This window comes from Micromonas pusilla, assembly GCF_000151265.4.
Source record: "Micromonas pusilla CCMP1545 genomic scaffold MICPUCscaffold_6, whole genome shotgun sequence".
NCBI classification, from domain to species: Eukaryota; Viridiplantae; Chlorophyta; class Mamiellophyceae; order Mamiellales; family Mamiellaceae; genus Micromonas; species Micromonas pusilla.
The window spans coordinates 578,490-595,124 of NW_003315887.1; the positions used below are offsets into that span (position 1 = coordinate 578,490).

Genomic DNA, 16,635 nt, shown 5'->3' on the forward strand with positions numbered 1-16,635 from the left:
AGCGCTCAAGAAGAAGCTCACAACGGACGGCGCCAAGTCGATGAACGAGCGCGTGGGGTCGCCGTCGAAGCGCGCGCAGGCGGTGGACGGCGGCGACGACGGCGAAGACGCGCCGGACCCGAACGATACGATCGCCGCGGAGGCGCTGGACGAGGTCGCCGCCGCGCTCGCCGCGGAGGGGGATCCCAGGGCGAGCGCCGAGCTCGCCGCCATCGCCGCGCGCGTCAAGTCGCCGTCGACGTCCGCGGCTCCCCCCGCGTCCTCCTCGCGCGGCGGCGGCGACGGTCGCTCGCGTCGCTCGCCGACGCGAGAGAGACGCGTCACCGGGCCGTACCAGAACCCGTTCGAGGACGCGCCGTACGAGAACCCGTTCGCGCCGCGAAGGGGGACGTCCCCGGACCCGGAGGAATACGCGGAGGACGCGTTTAAGATGGCCGCCGCGGCGATCGAGGCGGAGGAGCGGGGGCACTCGTACGACGCGTTCGAGGACTACCTCCCGCCGCCGATTCAGATGACGCACAACCGGGAATATGAACCGCCGCGCTCGCCGTCGCCGACCAGCGCGTGGGTGGCGCGCGGCCGCTCGCCGTCGCCGTCGCGATCGCCGTCGCCGTCGCCGTCGCCGTCGCCGTCGCCGCGAGGAGCGCACGCGAGGACGGCGACGCTCGACGACTGGATCGAAAAATCCCCGACGCGAAAGCCGCGGTTCGACCCGTACTCGGACTCCTCCGAGTCCGACGACGCGTCGTACGTCCACGTGCCGTCGCCGGAGAAGACCGCGCGGAGCCCGGAGCCGACGAAGGACTTCAAGACGACGTTCCTCAAAGAGGCGGCGCTGTCGCCGTCGCCGCTGCGATCATCGCGGAGATCGCCGGCGGCGCTCGCGAAGGCGATCCTCACCGCGCTCGACGCCGACGACGCCGCCGACGACGCCGACGACGTCGAGGAGCCGGTCCTCCGCGACGACGCCGCCGCCTCGCACGAGGACTGGATCCCCGCGAAGTGCCCAAGCACGCTGCGGTTGGAGGTGACGTCCGGCGCGGCGACGGGCAGCGCCGCGAGCGCGCCGCCCGGGACGGCTTCGCTGACGTTGGGCCGGGCGGAGGGCAGAGACGTGTCGTTCTTTTCGTCCGAGGTGTCGTCGCGGCACGCGGAGGTGCGCTGGACGCCGTGGAGGGACGGCGACGGCGACGGCGGTCGCGCGGACGAGAAGCGAGGGGGGAAGCATCAGCGGGGGAAGAAGCGCCGCGACGCGGAGGACGACGCGTCGGAGCTCGCGGGCGGGGACTGGCGTCTCGCCGACTCGGGAAGCACGAACGGGACGTTTCTCAACGGCGTTCGCGTCGGCGGTGCGGGCTCCGGCGCGTCCAAACGCGGTCGCACGCCGACGTGGCACGTCCTCCGCGACGGCGACGAGATCAGGCTCGGCGAACGCGCGGGCGAGTCGCCGACGGTGCGCGTCCGCATCGCGCCGACGCCGAGCGCGGTGGCGGCGGCGGCGGCGACGGTCGCGCCGCTGACGCTGCGCGCGTCGGTGCGAACGAGCCGAGGGTCCAACAAAAATTCGCATCACAACGAGGACCGCGCGCTCTGCGAGTGCCCGCTGCGCGGGCACTCCGACGTCGGCGTGTTCGCGGTGTTCGACGGACACGCGGGCGACGTCGCGGCGACGCGAGCGAAGAAGATCATCCCCGAGGCGATCGCGAGGGCGCTCGGGGGCGCGACGCCGACGGGCGCGGCGGGCGCGAAGGACGCGCTGATTCGCGCGTTCATGGAGACGGACGCGGTACTGAAGTGCGAGTACGAGGGGTGCACGGCGACGGTGATGCTGACGTGGCGGTGCCCGGCGAACGGGAAGCTGTTCGCGCAGACGGCGAACGTCGGCGATTCGTCCTGCGCGCTCGGGAAGATCGGCGCCGCGGCGAACGCCCGGTGGGTCACGACGGAGCACAAGGTGAGCTCCGAGGCGGAGCGCGCGCGGCTGGAGAAGGACCACGGCGTGAAGCTCCCCGCGAACGCGCGGCGGCTGCACGGCCTCGCGCTCGCGCGCGCGCTCGGCGACGCGTTTCTCAAGAGGGAAGGCGTCGGGCTGATCGCGACGCCGTCGGTCTCCGCGCCGATCGAGATTGGGGGCGGCGACGGCGGCGACGTCGCGATCTTGGCGTCGGACGGGCTGTGGGACGTGTGCGACGCCGTGGGGGCGATGGACGTCGCGTCGAGGGCGTCCGCGGGGAGCGGCGGCGTCGCGTTGACGTCGAAGGCGGCGGACGAGCTCGTGAAGCACGCGCGGGGGAAGCGGAGCAGGGACGATTGCGTCGTCCTCGCGGTGAGGCTCGCGTGGTAGTGTAGGCGGCGGACGAAGAGAGAGACGCGCCGACGCTAGGAGCTAGCTTCGGGGTGAAACTGAGGGACATGGGTCGGTGGAGCGAGTGGCGTGGTGGTCGTCCAAGAGCGGACGGCCGGGCGAGGCGTCGCTTCCGTCGCGAAATACGATTGCTCGCGAGCCATCCATCATCGCATCGCAGCTCTTCTCGCTGCGATCGGTCAACAACCTCTCAGTGTCCGGAATTACCTGCACCCTCGATCAGAAGACGAAGCGCGCGCGCGTCGCAGCGTCGAATCGTCTCCCTCCCGTCCGCCGGCATGGGGTTCACATCCGCGGCGTCCCGGTTCAAGTCCGCGGGCTCCGCGGCGATGATGTTCCGCGAGGACACCGTCGTCCGCGTCGTGACGCTCGACGCGGTGGAGGGCAAGAGCGTGCTTTTGCGCGAGGTCGTGGAAGACCCCGCGTGGGCGGCCGCGGTGGACGCGTCGCCGCTCAAGGAGCACTTCCTCACCGCGATGTGCGTATCTCGCGCCCGCGGCTGTCGGCGCGTCGCGACGCGTCGCGACGCGTCGCATCGCCCGCCCGACGCGTTCTCTCGCGATCGCGTCGCAATGCGATTTTCTCGTGCCCTTTCGGCGGTGCCCTTTCGGCGGGTTCGACGAATTCTCCGTCCGCCGACCCCATCCCATCCCCCCCCCCCAACGCGCGCGTCACGCCAGGCCTTTCGACGCGTTCGCGGCCGAGCCCGCGGCGCGAAGCCTCTCCTACCGCGTCGCGGACGGGATCGAGCTCCCGCGCGCGGCGGTGAAAGACCCCGCGGGCGTCCTGACCGAAACCCGAGGAGGCTTCTTCCCTCGATCGTGCCTCGACGTCCCCGTCGCGACGCGCGAGCCGCTCGCGGACGGGTGGTGGTCGCACATGTACGTGGACTTCCTCGACCACCTCTGCGACGCGACCGCGGCGTCGAGGACGCTCGTGCGAACCGCGTCGCACTGCGACGTGACGGTCCTGCCCGCGTATTTCCTCTCAGGTGCGTTCCATGCAAACATTTTTCACCCATCGCCCGGTTTCAACACTTGATCGCGTCTTCTTTCAACTGACCGATGAACTAACTATTCGCGTACGGTACGACCCTCACTCAGGCGACTTGGACGCCGTCGACGACGCCCTCGGCCGCGCGTGGTGCGGCGGCGAGATCTCGCTCGCCGGGCTCGACCGCCACGCGCTCAATGCGCTCATGAACGCCTGCGTCGCGAAGACGCGCGAGCAGACGCGCGGGGAGAAGTGGAACCACGGCGACTGCGACCTCGTCGGCGTCAAGACGCTCGCGAGGCTCGTCGGACGGCGATACGCCGCGGCGAAGCGGTTCGGACGCGGCGGCGAGCGCGGCACGGGCGCGTCGGACGCGCGCGCCGCGATCGAGTGGCACGCGCGCGTGCATAAGCTCGAAGGGATCGCGACGGACGTCACCGCCGGGGACGACGAAGACGCGTGCGCCGCGAAGCTCGAGACGTTCGTCGACGTCTTAGGTGCGTTCTATAGACTGGTTCCCATACGACCGCGTCGGCGTGGTGAACGCCGATCCTTCAGGACTTTGCCCGGCGCATCTCTCCGCCCACTCCACGCTTTCAATACCCGCCCTCGACGCCTTTCAACTCCAACTGACGCCTTTCAACTCCACCCCGATGTCGCTTTGTATGGAACGACACTCAGCCGGGGAGCAGTTGCCCGTCCGAGACGCGGAGGAGAACTTGGAGACGTTGCGATCGCAGCCGGCGCTCGCGTGGTGCGTCCTGACGTCGTACGCGCGGAGCAAGTGCTTCGAGAAGACGCAGCTGTACGTCGCGGGGATCGGACCGTTCGCGTACGCGTGCGGGATAGCCCTGAGCGACCCGCTCGGGACGCACAAGGTGACGTCGAAGTTTCATCCTGGTCTCGGGCAGAAGCTGCGCTTCGTCGTCTCGGACGTCGACCTCCGAGCGCTGAACGACAACCACAGCCTTCTTCGATGGGCGTGGGCGGCGATGTCGTACGTCACGTGCGAGAAGGAGTTTCAGTACACCATCCCAGCCGTCGTGGAAGGGCGCGTCGTCGGGGAACGCAACGTCGTCGAGTGGAGCCTGCTGCCGCCGGGGATGTCCACGCTCGGGTTCGGCCCCGTGGCGACGTCGTACGTGCGAAACGCGCGGCTCAAGTTTGGTGCGTACGTCGGGATCGACTTCTCGCGGAGCGGGCCGAGGGTGTCGCGGAGCGTTCGCAGGGATTCGGTGTCGTCTCGGCGGGATTCAGTGTCGTCCGTGTCGTCCGCGACGGGCGGCGAGTCCGTGATTTTCTCGAACGGGATCCTGCGAGGGTTGGAGGAGGAGGAGGAGGAGGACGCCGACGCCTCCCCCGACGACGCCGGCGACGAGGCGTACCTCAGACGACGCGACGAGTCCGACGCGGACGTCCCGACGATGGCGTTCTACTCGGACGTGAGCACGTTCGGGAAAGCGTACGCCGGGTTCCAGCCCGGAAGCGCGCACAACATCTCCGCCGCGGAGTCGGAGAAGGACAGCAAGGCGGCGGCGGAGTTTGAGCGCACGATCGCGAACCTCTGGAAGGCGTGGCTGAAGTGCGTTCTATTACCACACTGGTCCCCATACGACCCCGCACGCGTTGTGCTCGCCGTTCCTTGAGGACTTTTCCCGGCGGGCGCGTCTCTCCGCCCATCACCCCTCGCGTTCAATCCCGACACACCTCGACGCCTTTCAACTCCGTCTGACGCCTTTCAACTCCACCCCGACGTCGCTTCGTATGATGGAACGACCCAAAGGGACTACGACACGGACGGGAGCAAGACCATCTCCCTGGACGAGCTCCGCGCGTTCGCGTCGCTGCCGAAGTGCCCGTCGAGCGACGGGTACATGGGCGACCTGTGGACGTGGGCGTCCGAAGCGGAGAAGGACGGCACCTTGGAGGAGGCGTTTAAAACCGTGGACGAGGACGGCAGCGGCGAGCTCGAGTACCCGGAGTTTTACGCCATGCTCGCGGAGGAGGATTGATGACGTGATTTCGCGCGCGACGCGACGACTCCTCGCGCTGCCACTGCCATTGCTGCTACTACTATATAACTACTAATATACATCTAGAGCTACCTGCACTGCAGTACGTTTACGCGCGAATCACCACACTACGCCATCTCGTCGTTGCGATGCGGGAACCCGTGCCGAGCGCTCGGTCTTCCGGAGACGACTTTCCGCCAGATCCCGTCGTCTCCCCTCCGCGCCGCGGAGTAATACCCAGACACGTTGTAACACTGCCGCGCGGACGCGTCGCCCGGACCCTTGCGCGCGGTGCACTCCGCGCTCGGGTCGTGCACGCTGCGCGGCACGACGCGGAAATCGAGCGACACGCGCGTTTCGTCCGTCGTGTTGGCCACGGTGAAGTGCGCGACGGAGTGCCCGTGAAACATCGCGACGGCGCCGTGATCCAGCTCGAGCGGGCGAAAGTCCTCCGCCCCCGGCGCGGACTCCAGCTGCAGCGTGTTCGCGCCAAACGCGCTCGTGAGCGGCAGCCAGCAGTTCACGCTCCCTTCCGGGTGGTTGTACATCGAGTCCACGTGCGCGCGAATGGTGTGAAACTCGCACGGCTGCTGGACGCGCACGCACGGAAACGCGGCGTAGAGGATAGCGTCTTCGAGCTCGGGCCCCATCGCGGCCGCGACCGCGGGGGCGACGACGGCGAGGACGAGCGCGTCGTACGCGTCGACGAACGCGTCGCGCGCGGGCGAGTCCCGCGCGAGCGGCGCGAGGAGCGACGCCTTGTCGTCGAGGTGCGACGAGCGACGGCTGAAGTCGCGGAACGACAAATGCGCGCGCGAGAGGTCCGCGTCGTCCGCGACGCCGATGAGAGCGCGAAACGCGCGCAGCACCGGATGCGCCGCCGGGTCGAACGTCAGGACGTTCAGTCGCCTGAGCGACGCGAAGCCGTCGCCGTCGAGCGCGGCGCGGACGGACGGGACGTACGCGTGACGCGCGGCCGCGTCCGCGCGCGCCGCGAGGAGCGTCTCGTAGTGGCGAACGAACGACGCGCGCTTGCGATGGCCCACTGGATAGGGAAGGAAATGCCAATCGCGCGAGGACGACGACGGCGGCGACGGCGGCGAGGTCGCCGCCTCCGCCGCCGCCTTCTCCGCCGCCACCGCCGCCGCGACCGGGTCCCCGCCGGCGGCGTCCGCGCCGCGTCCCATCTTCCCCCCGCGAGCGCTCGCGAGCCCCGCGGCGCCGCCGACTGTGCCGCGAGGAGACGCCGCCGACCGCCGTCACGCGAGTTTCGGAAAAGAGGTGAAAAGCGTCCACGAAACCAACGAAATCCAACGTGGCAAAAATATCTCGATCGCGATATCCGGATTCGCCGACGTCATTCCCTCGCGCGCGCCTCTCACACGCGCCGTTCCCACGCACGCCAAGGTTTATTGCATAAATATCGCCGTGATACAAACGACGTCGAGCGTCGCTCAAGGAAAGCTCTCTATGATGTGTTGGGCTACGTGTACCCTTCCCACCCCGTCGTTCTCTGAATACACGCGCCACTCGTACGCCACGCCCGCCGTCAGCGTCACGACAGCGGGCCCGACGGCCACGTTCGAGTGCGTTCCAGTACTACTCTCCAGGTAGTCTAAATGACCGATGGAATATACCAACCTGGCACCCGTGCTCACGGCGTGCAACGCGAGTTCGAACGCACGCTCGCCGCTGGTCGTGGCAATGTACCTGAGGGTCGTTCCATACAACGCGACGTCGGGGTGGAGTTCAAAGGCGTCAGTTGGAGTTGAAGGCGTCGATGGCGGGGATTGAAAGCGAGGGGTGGGCGGAGAGATGCGCCGGGCAAAGTCCTTGAGGATCGGCGTTCACCACGCCGACGGGGTCGTATGGGGACCAGTGTATGGGACACGTACGCGCTCGCCGTCGCGGAGACGCGGTACAACCCCGTGACCGGCGGCGTGTAGCTGTTCCCGCTCTTGGTGAAGCCGCCGTTTACCACGCTCGTCGTCGGCCACGACAACGAAGCACCAGGGTAGCCCGTGAGCACCTGAATCGTGTTGTCCCGGGTGCCGTACGCGTACGCCTTGCCCGACTGCGTGATCGCCCCGGTCACCGTGACCGCGCCCGCGATGGTCGCGTCGCCGACTACGTGTAGCGTAGAGGAAGGCGCAAACGTCCCGATGCCGACGTTGCCGCCGGAGGGGTTGATGGCTAAATTTTCCCACGAGGTCCACGCCGCCCCGGTCCCTCGACCGTGTCCTCCGATGGTTGGCACGTCAAAAGAAGTTCCCAACACGACGTGCTTTCCGTTATCTCCTTTTGGACCGAAAGCACCAGCCACCCAAGGACCAGCTGGAGTTCCAGTTCCGTAACGCGCATCTACGACGGCTCGTGGACTATCCGTCCCGAAACCGACCATGCTTGTGGAAGCGCTGTCTACGGACATAACTGACGTTCCGTCTGACTTCTTCACATCGAGATCGCCCGTGATGGTCGTCGCCCCCGTGATACCAGTCGCGCCCGTGATGGTCGTCGCGCCCGCAGAAAGCGCTCCGGTCACTGTAGCGCTCGCGAGCGTCGCCAGCCCGCTCGATGTCAGCGTCCCAGTCACTCCCACGCCCGCCGAGGCGAGAGTTATTAGACTCGTGTCGCCGGCGATGCCGATAGTTTTGCTCGTGAACCGCACGTCCTCCACGTCCACGTATAACGACGTGCTTTTCACAACCACAAAACCTTTGCTGCTCGAGATCGTCAACCCGCTCGTCGCGCCCGTCGCGGCAGTGTGCTTGATCTCGGAAGCGGTCGTCGACATTGCGATGTCGCCCGAGGTTGACAAGTCACCGTTAAGCGTCGCGCTCGCCAACGTTGCTGCGCCAGATGACAGCGCCCCGGTTACGCTCGCGCTTGCGAGCGTCGATGCACCCGCGTTCAGCGTCCCGCTGATAACCGTGTTGCCCGTGCTCGACGCTATGGTCACCTTGTCCGTTCCGTCGGAAGCTTTCACCTTGACGTCGCCCGTGACGGTCGTCGCCCCCGTGATGCCAGTCGCGCCCGTGATGGTCGTCGCGCCCGCAGAAAGCGCCCCGGACACAGAAGCACTCGCCAACGTTGCCGCGCCGGATGACAGCGCCCCGGTTACGCTCGCGCTCGCGAGCGTCGACGCACCAGCGCCGAGGGTTCCAGCTACAACCGTGTTTCCAGTCGCGTCGTCCACGGTGAACATCGAAGTTCCGTCGGACTTCTTAACAGCGAGATCGCCCTTGATGGACGTCGCTCCCGTGACAGTCACCGCGCCCGTGATACCTGTCGCGCCCGTGATGGTCGTCGCGCCCGCAGAAAGCGCCCCGGTTACGCTCGCGCTCGCGAGCGTCGATGCACCCGCGTTCAGCGTCCCGCTTATAACCGTGTTGCCCGTGCTCGACGCTATGGTCACCTTGTCCGTTCCGTCGGAAGCTTTCACCTTGACGTCGCCCGTGACGGTCGTCGCCCCCGTGATGCCAGTCGCGCCCGTGATGGTCGTCGCGCCCGCAGAAAGCGCCCCGGACACAGAAGCACTCGCCAACGTTGCCGCGCCGGATGACAGCGCCCCGGTTACGCTCGCGCTCGCGAGCGTCGATGCACCCGCGTTCAGCGTCCCGCTGATAACCGTGTTGCCCGTGCTCGACGCTATGGTCACCTTGTCCGTTCCGTCGGAAGCTTTCACCTTGACGTCGCCCGTGACGGTCGTCGCCCCCGTGATGCCAGTCGCGCCCGTGATGGTCGTCGCGCCCGCAGAAAGCGCCCCGGACACAGAAGCACTCGCCAACGTTGCCGCGCCGGATGACAGCGCCCCGGTTACGCTCGCGCTCGCGAGCGTCGATGCACCAGCGCCGAGGGTTCCAGCTACAACCGTGTTCCCGGTCGCGTCGTCCACGGTGAACATCGAAGTTCCGTCGGACTTCTTAACAGCGAGATCGCCCTTGATGGACGTCGCTCCCGTGACAGTCACCGCGCCCGTGATACCTGTCGCGCCCGTGATGGTCGTCGCGCCCGCAGAAAGCGCCCCGGTTACGCTCGCGCTCGCGAGCGTCGATGCACCCGCGTTCAGCGTCCCGCTGATAACCGTGTTCCCGGTCGCGCCGGCGACCGTCAGCACCGTCGCCGATCCGTCGGACTTCTTCACCGTGACGTCGCCCTTCATGACTGTCGCGCCCGTGATGGTCGTCGCGCCCGCAGAAAGCGCTCCAGACACGGTCGCGCTCGCCAACGTTGCCGCGCCGGATGACAGCGCCCCGGTTACGCTCGCGCTCGCGAGCGTCGACGCACCAGCGCCGAGGGTTCCAGCTACAACCGTGTTTCCAGTCGCGTCGTCCACGGTGAACATCGAAGTTCCGTCGGACTTCTTAACAGCGAGATCGCCCTTGATGGACGTCGCTCCCGTGACAGTCACCGCGCCCGTGATACCTGTCGCGCCCGTGATGGTCGTCGCGCCCGCAGAAAGCGCCCCGGTTACGCTCGCGCTCGCGAGCGTCGATGCACCCGCGTTCAGCGTCCCGCTGATAACCGTGTTGCCCGTGCTCGACGCTATGGTCACCTTGTCCGTTCCGTCGGAAGCTTTCACCTTGACGTCGCCCGTGACGGTCGTCGCCCCCGTGATGCCAGTCGCGCCCGTGATGGTCGTCGCGCCCGCAGAAAGCGCCCCGGACACAGAAGCACTCGCCAACGTTGCCGCGCCGGATGACAGCGCCCCGGTTACGCTCGCGCTCGCGAGCGTCGATGCACCAGCGCCGAGGGTTCCAGCTACAACCGTGTTCCCGGTCGCGTCGTCCACGGTGAACATCGAAGTTCCGTCGGACTTCTTCACAACGAGATCGCCCTTGATGGACGTCGCTCCCGTGACAGTCACCGCGCCCGTGATACCTGTCGCGCCCGTGATGGTCGTCGCGCCCGCAGAAAGCGCCCCGGTTACGCTCGCGCTCGCGAGCGTCGATGCACCCGCGTTCAGCGTCCCGCTGATAACCGTGTTCCCGGTCGCGCCGGCGACCGTCAGCACCGTCGCCGATCCGTCGGACTTCTTCACCGTGACGTCGCCCTTCATGACTGTCGCGCCCGTGATGGTCGTCGCGCCCGCAGAAAGCGCTCCGGTCACTGTAGCGCTCGCGAGTGTCGCCAGCCCGCTCGATGTCAGCGTCCCAGTCACTCCCACGCCCGCCGAGGCGAGAGTTATTAGACTCGTGTCGCCGGCGATGCCGATAGTTTTGCTCGTGAACCGCACGTCCTCCACGTCCACGTATAACGACGTGCTTTTCACAACCACAAACCCGTTGTCGCTCGAGATCGTCAACCCGCTCGTCGCGCCCGTCGCGGCGGTGTGCGTGATCTCGGAAGCGGTCTTCGAAATTGCGATGTCGCCCGAGGTTGACAAGTCACCGTTAAGCGTCGCGCTCGCCAACGTTGCTGCGCCAGATGACAGCGCCCCGGTTACGCTCGCGCTCGCGAGCGTCGATGCACCCGCGTTCAGCGTCCCGCTGATAACCGTGTTGCCCGTGCTCGACGCTATGGTCACCTTGTCCGTTCCGTCGGAAGCTTTCACCTTGACGTCGCCCGTGACGGTCGTCGCCCCCGTGATGCCAGTCGCGCCCGTGATGGTCGTCGCGCCCGCAGAAAGCGCCCCGGTTACGCTCGCGCTCGCGAGCGTCGATGCACCCGCGTTCAGCGTCCCGCTGATAACCGTGTTGCCCGTGCTCGACGCTATGGTCACCTTGTCCGTTCCGTCGGAAGCTTTCACCTTGACGTCGCCCGTGACGGTCGTCGCCCCCGTGATGCCAGTCGCGCCCGTGATGGTCGTCGCGCCCGCAGAAAGCGCCCCGGACACAGAAGCACTCGCCAACGTTGCCGCGCCGGATGACAGCGCCCCGGTTACGCTCGCGCTCGCGAGCGTCGATGCACCCGCGTTCAGCGTCCCGCTGATAACCGTGTTGCCCGTGCTCGACGCTATGGTCACCTTGTCCGTTCCGTCGGAAGCTTTCACCATGACGTCGCCCGTGACGGTCGTCGCCCCCGTGATGCCAGTCGCGCCCGTGATGGTCGTCGCGCCCGCAGAAAGCGCCCCGGTTACGCTCGCGCTCGCGAGCGTCGATGCACCCGCGTTCAGCGTCCCGCTGATAACCGTGTTCCCGGTCGCGCCGGCGACCGTCAGCACCGTCGCCGATCCGTCGGACTTCTTCACCGTGACGTCGCCCTTCATGACTGTCGCGCCCGTGATGGTCGTCGCGCCCGCAGAAAGCGCTCCAGACACGGTCGCGCTCGCCAACGTTGCCGCGCCGGATGACAGCGCCCCGGTTACGCTCGCGCTCGCGAGCGTCGATGCACCAGCGCCGAGGGTTCCAGCTACAACCGTGTTTCCAGACGCGTCGTGCACAGTGAACATCGAAGTTCCGTCGGACTTCTTAACAGCGAGATCGCCCTTGATGGACGTCGCTCCCGTGACAGTCACCGCGCCCGTGATACCTGTCGCGCCCGTGATGGTCGTCGCGCCCGCAGAAAGCGCCCCGGTTACGCTCGCGCTCGCGAGCGTCGATGCACCCGCGTTCAGCGTCCCGCTGATAACCGTGTTCCCGGTCGCGCCGGCGACCGTCAGCACCGTCGCCGATCCGTCGGACTTCTTCACCGTGACGTCGCCCTTCATGACTGTCGCGCCCGTGATGGTCGTCGCGCCCGCAGAAAGCGCTCCAGACACGGTCGCGCTCGCCAACGTTGCCGCGCCGGATGACAGCGCCCCGGTTACGCTCGCGCTCGCGAGCGTCGATGCACCAGCGCCGAGGGTTCCAGCTACAACCGTGTTTCCAGACGCGTCGTGCACAGTGAACATCGAAGTTCCGTCGGACTTCTTAACAGCGAGATCGCCCTTGATGGACGTCGCTCCCGTGACAGTCACCGCGCCCGTGATGCCTGTCGCACCCGTGATGGTCGTCGCGCCCGCAGAAAGCGCCCCGGTTACACTCGCGCTCGCGAGCGTCGATGCACCAGCGCCGAGTGTTCCAGTTACAACCGTGTTCCCGGTCGCGTCGTCCACGGTGAACATCGAAGTTCCGTCGGACTTCTTCACCGTGACGTCGCCCTTCATGACTGTCGCGCCCGTGATGGTCGTCGCGCCCGTGATGCCAGTCGCGCCCGTGATGGTCGTCGCGCCCGCAGAAAGCGCTCCGGTCACTGTAGCGCTCGCGAGTGTCGCCAGCCCGCTCGATGTCAGCGTCCCAGTCACTCCCACGCCCGCCGAGGCGAGAGTTATTAGACTCGTGTCGCCGGCGATGCCGATAGTTTTGCTCGTGAACCGCACGTCCTCCACGTCCACGTATAACGACGTGCTTTTCACAACCACAAACCCGTTGTCGCTCGAGATCGTCAACCCGCTCGTCGCGCCCGTCGCGGCGGTGTGCGTGATCGCGGAAGCGGTCTTCGACATTGCGATGTCGCCCGAGGTTGACAAGTCACCGTTAAGCGTCGCGCTCGCCAACGTTGCTGCGCCTGATGACAGCGCCCCGGTTACGCTCGCGCTCGCGAGCGTCGATGCACCCGCGTTCAGCGTCCCGCTGATAACTGTGTTCCCGGTCGCGTCGTCCACGGTGAACATCGAAGTTCCGTCGGACTTCTTCACAGCTAGATCACCCTTGATGGACGTCGCGCCCGTGATGGTCGTCGCACCCGTGATGCCAGTCGCGCCCGTGATGGTCGTCGCCCCGGTGATGCCAGTCACGCCCGTGATGGTCGTCGCGCCCGCAGAAAGCGCTCCGGACACGATCGCGCTCGCAAGCGTCGCCAGCCCGCTCGATGTCAGCGTCCCGGTCACGCCCACGCCTGTAGCGGATAGCGCGATGATGTTCGTCGCACCGTAGCCGATGTCGGATTTCGACGCGCCGCCCGTGATCCGCACGCTCTCCACCTCCACGAACCCGTTGTCGCTCGAGATCGTCAGCCCGCTCGTCGCGCCCGCCGCGGCGGTGTGCGTGATCGCAGAAGCGGTCTTTGACATTGCGATATCGCCGGAAGTCGTCAAAACACCGTTCAGCGTCGCACTCGCGAGTGTCGCCGCGCCGGACGAAAGCGTCCCGGTTACGCTCGCGCTCGCGAGCGTCGCCAGTCCGGTCGTCTGCAGCGTCCCGGTCACGTGCACGCCCGTCGTCGCAAGTGTAATGACGTCTGTCGTGCCGACGCCCATTTTCAATGCCGTGAAGCGAATGTCTTCCACTTCCACGTACGCGGCAGCTTGCGTGCTCGTGATCTTCAATCCAGTGGTGCCCGTGTGCGTCAGAAGTGTGGTCGCCTTGTTTAAAATCACGTCGTCTTCCAAAGTCGTGACCCCGCTGGCTTTGAGCGTCCCCGCGACTTCTGTATTTCCAGACCCTGCCAAAACCTTAAACTTCGTCGAAGCCACCGTGAAGTCCCCTCCGACGGCGACAGTGCTCGACAACGTCGTTGCCGCCGTCGCAGTTAACGTAGTGTGGAATGTTCCTGCCCCGTACACGTCCAGCGTTTGCGTCATGTTCGCAGTGGTGTTGTACGTCGTGGCGGCATTCACTGTGAGCGTGTCGCTCGGAGAAAAATCACCGATGCGATAATCACCGAGCGCAACAAAAAGTCCCTTCACAGTCACAGCGCCCTCGAACGTTGCGGCGCCGTTTACCGTTAAAGCACCTTGAAGGGTTGTCGCCCCGCCAACAGTAAGGGTTCCCGCTGTGTCGGTGTTACCGCTTCCCGAGAGCACCTTGAATTTCGTCGTCGCAACAGAAAAGTCCCCGCCAACCCCGAGCGCGCCCGTTATCGCCGTCGCCCCGGTCACCCCGAGGGTCCCCGAGATAGTCGTGTCGCCGGCACTCGTCACGATGAAATTTCGAGTCGAGGACGATCCCACGTCGAGCTGACCAGTGACACCTGCGCCCGTGGCAGACAGCGCGATGATGTCCGTCGCTCCGTACCCGATGTCGGATTTCGACGCGCCGCCCGTGATCCGCACGCTCTCCACCTCCACGAACCCGTTGTCGCTCGAGATCGTCAGCCCGCTCGTCGCGCCCGCCGCGGCGGTGTGCGTGATCGCGGCTGCGGTCTTCGACAAGGACGTGTCCCCCGTCTGAAGCAAGTTCCCGTTACTCGCGGTCACTACAAACTTCGACGAGCCAACAGTCAAGTCACCCGTCGACGACACCGTCCCGGTCACGCCCACGCCCGTTCCGGACAGCGCGATTATGTTCGTCGCACCGAAGCCGATGTCGGATTTCGACGCGCCGCCAGTGATCCGCACGCTCTCCACCTCCACGAACCCGTTGTCGCTCGAGATCGTCAGCCCGCTCGTCGCGCCCGCCGCGGCGGTGTGCGTGAGCTCAGCGACCGTGTCGGACATGAACAAGTCCCCGGAAAGCCCCAAAGCAGTAAGGTTGGATTTCACTCCGGTCACCGCTAAGTCATCTGCAAGCGTCGCCTTCCCGGACGATTGCAGCGTCCCGGTCACGCTAACGCCAGTTGACGCGAGCGTTATCAGCGTCGCGGTCCCGGAGATGCCGATATCTTTGCTCGTGAACCGCACGTCCTCCACGTCCACGTACGAAGCCGTGCTGGTCCCACCCGTGATGACCACGAACCCGTTGTCGCTCGAGATCGTCAACCCGCTCGTCGCGCCCGCCGCGGCGGTGTGCGTAAACGTCGCCGCCGTTTTCGATAAGACTATATCCCCGGACAGCGATAGATCTGTCATGGTGAGTGCACCGTTAACTGCGAGGGACCCAGTGATGCTCACGCCCGTTGACGCCAGCGAAAGCAGATTCGTGGTGCCCGCGATGCCGATAGTTTTGCTCGTGAACCGCACGTCTTCCACGTCCACGTACAACGACGTGCTTTTCACAACCACAAACCCGTTGTCGCTCGAGATCGTCAACCCGCTCGTCGCGCCCGTCGCGGCGGTGTGCGTGATCTCGGCGGCGGTCTTCGACATGGAAACGTCACTCGATGACGTCAAGACGCCGGTCACGGTCGCGCTCGCGAGCGTCGCCAGCCCGCTCAAAGTCAGCGTCCCGGTCACGCCCACGCCAGACGCGGACAGCGTGATGATGTTCGTCGCTCCGAACCCGATGCCGGAATTTGACGCGCCGCCTGTGATCCGCACGCTCTCCACCTCCACGAACCCGTTGTCGCTCGAGATCGTCAGCCCGCTCGTCGCGCCCGCCGCGGCGGTGTGCGTGATCGCGGAAGCGGTCTTCGACATCGAGATGTCGCCGAAAGTCGTCACGTCACCGTTCAGCGTCGCGCTCGCGATGGTCGTCGCGCCCGCAGAAAGCGCTCCAGACACGGTCGCGCTCGCCAACGTTGCCGCGCCGGATGACAGCGACCCGGTTACGCTCGCGCTCGCGAGCGTCGATGCACCCGCGTTCAGCGTCCCGCTGATAACCGTGTTCCCGGTCGCGCCGGCGACCGTCAGCACCGTCGCCGATCCGTCGGACTTCTTCACCGTGACGTCGCCCTTCATGACTGTCGCGCCCGTGATGGTCGTCGCGCCCGTGATGCCAGTCGCGCCCGTGATGGTCGTCGCGCCCGCGGAAAGCGCCCCGGACACGGTCGCGCTCGAGAGCGTCGTCGCGCCGGAGGCTAACGTCCCGGTGACGTTCGCGCTCGCGAGGGTCGCGACGCCCGCGGAAGAGAGCGTCCCGCCGACGGTGCAGTCCCCGGTCGCGTCGTCCACGGTGAACAGGACCGTCCCGTCGGACTTCTTCACCTCGAGATCGGTCCCGAGGTCGACCGCCGCGTTCGCGCGCGAGGGCGCGCGCGCGAGCGCGAGGACGCACACGAGCGCGAACACGACGAGCGATCGCGGGACGGCGCGCGCGGATACGGAGCGAGCGCGCGGGGGGGGGTCCGCGCGTCGCGTCATCGCGCGGCGGAAGCGGCGCGCGTCGACGCCGTCAAATGTCAGCACGTGTGTCCGAGCGACTCTGGTCGAATCGAAAAGTCGTCTCGTCGTCCGCGAGATCGCGCCGTCCTCGCGCTCGCGTCGACGCGGTGACGTCTTCGCGCGCGACGTCCTCGGCTTTCTGTCGCGAGGAACGAGTCCCTCGAGGCGAGGTCGCGGCGGAGAGCGCCGACGTGCCGAGTCAGCCGACTGTATGACACACACGCGGGTGGGCGCTTTTGTTCGAAGTGTGTCCGCGTCCGAACGAACGTCCCGCCTGCGCCTGGACTTGATGACAAAAAAAAACCGACCGCGTCCGCGTCCGCCCACGCCGCGCCTCTCTCGTCATCCATCTCCCGCGCCGCCGC

At 66.7% G+C, this 16,635-nt stretch overlaps 4 protein-coding genes across 4 annotated transcripts; 2 read left to right on the forward strand and 2 right to left on the reverse strand.

The window, feature by feature from the left end:
* Window positions 1–1,771: 1,771 nt before the first annotated feature.
* Window positions 1,772–2,510, forward strand: MICPUCDRAFT_69560 (uncharacterized protein; the record flags this gene model as incomplete). The annotated part of the gene is made up of 1 exon (XM_003059146.1): window positions 1,772–2,510. The coding sequence occupies one exon, from the start codon at window positions 1,772–1,774 to the stop codon at window positions 2,342–2,344; it is 573 nt and encodes a 190-aa protein (XP_003059192.1). The 3' UTR covers window positions 2,345–2,510.
* A 133-nt stretch (window positions 2,511–2,643) lies between these two features.
* Window positions 2,644–5,370, forward strand: MICPUCDRAFT_58797 (uncharacterized protein; the record flags this gene model as incomplete). The annotated part of the gene is made up of 5 exons (XM_003059147.1): window positions 2,644–2,843; window positions 3,046–3,356; window positions 3,469–3,855; window positions 3,917–4,940; window positions 5,142–5,370. 5 exons carry the CDS (start codon window positions 2,644–2,646, stop codon window positions 5,368–5,370), a joined length of 2,151 nt encoding a protein of 716 aa, XP_003059193.1.
* A 51-nt stretch (window positions 5,371–5,421) lies between these two features.
* MICPUCDRAFT_58798 (uncharacterized protein) lies at window positions 5,422–6,557 on the reverse strand (the record flags this gene model as incomplete). The annotated part of the gene is made up of 1 exon (XM_003059444.1): window positions 5,422–6,557. The coding sequence occupies one exon, from the start codon at window positions 6,555–6,557 to the stop codon at window positions 5,499–5,501; it is 1,059 nt and encodes a 352-aa protein (XP_003059490.1). The 3' UTR covers window positions 5,422–5,498.
* A 227-nt stretch (window positions 6,558–6,784) lies between these two features.
* On the reverse strand, window positions 6,785–8,575 carry MICPUCDRAFT_69563 (uncharacterized protein; the record flags this gene model as incomplete). The annotated part of the gene is made up of 2 exons (XM_003059445.1): window positions 6,785–7,080; window positions 7,266–8,575. 2 exons carry the CDS (start codon window positions 8,573–8,575, stop codon window positions 6,825–6,827), a joined length of 1,566 nt encoding a protein of 521 aa, XP_003059491.1. The 3' UTR covers window positions 6,785–6,824.
* Window positions 8,576–16,635: the final 8,060 nt, after the last annotated feature.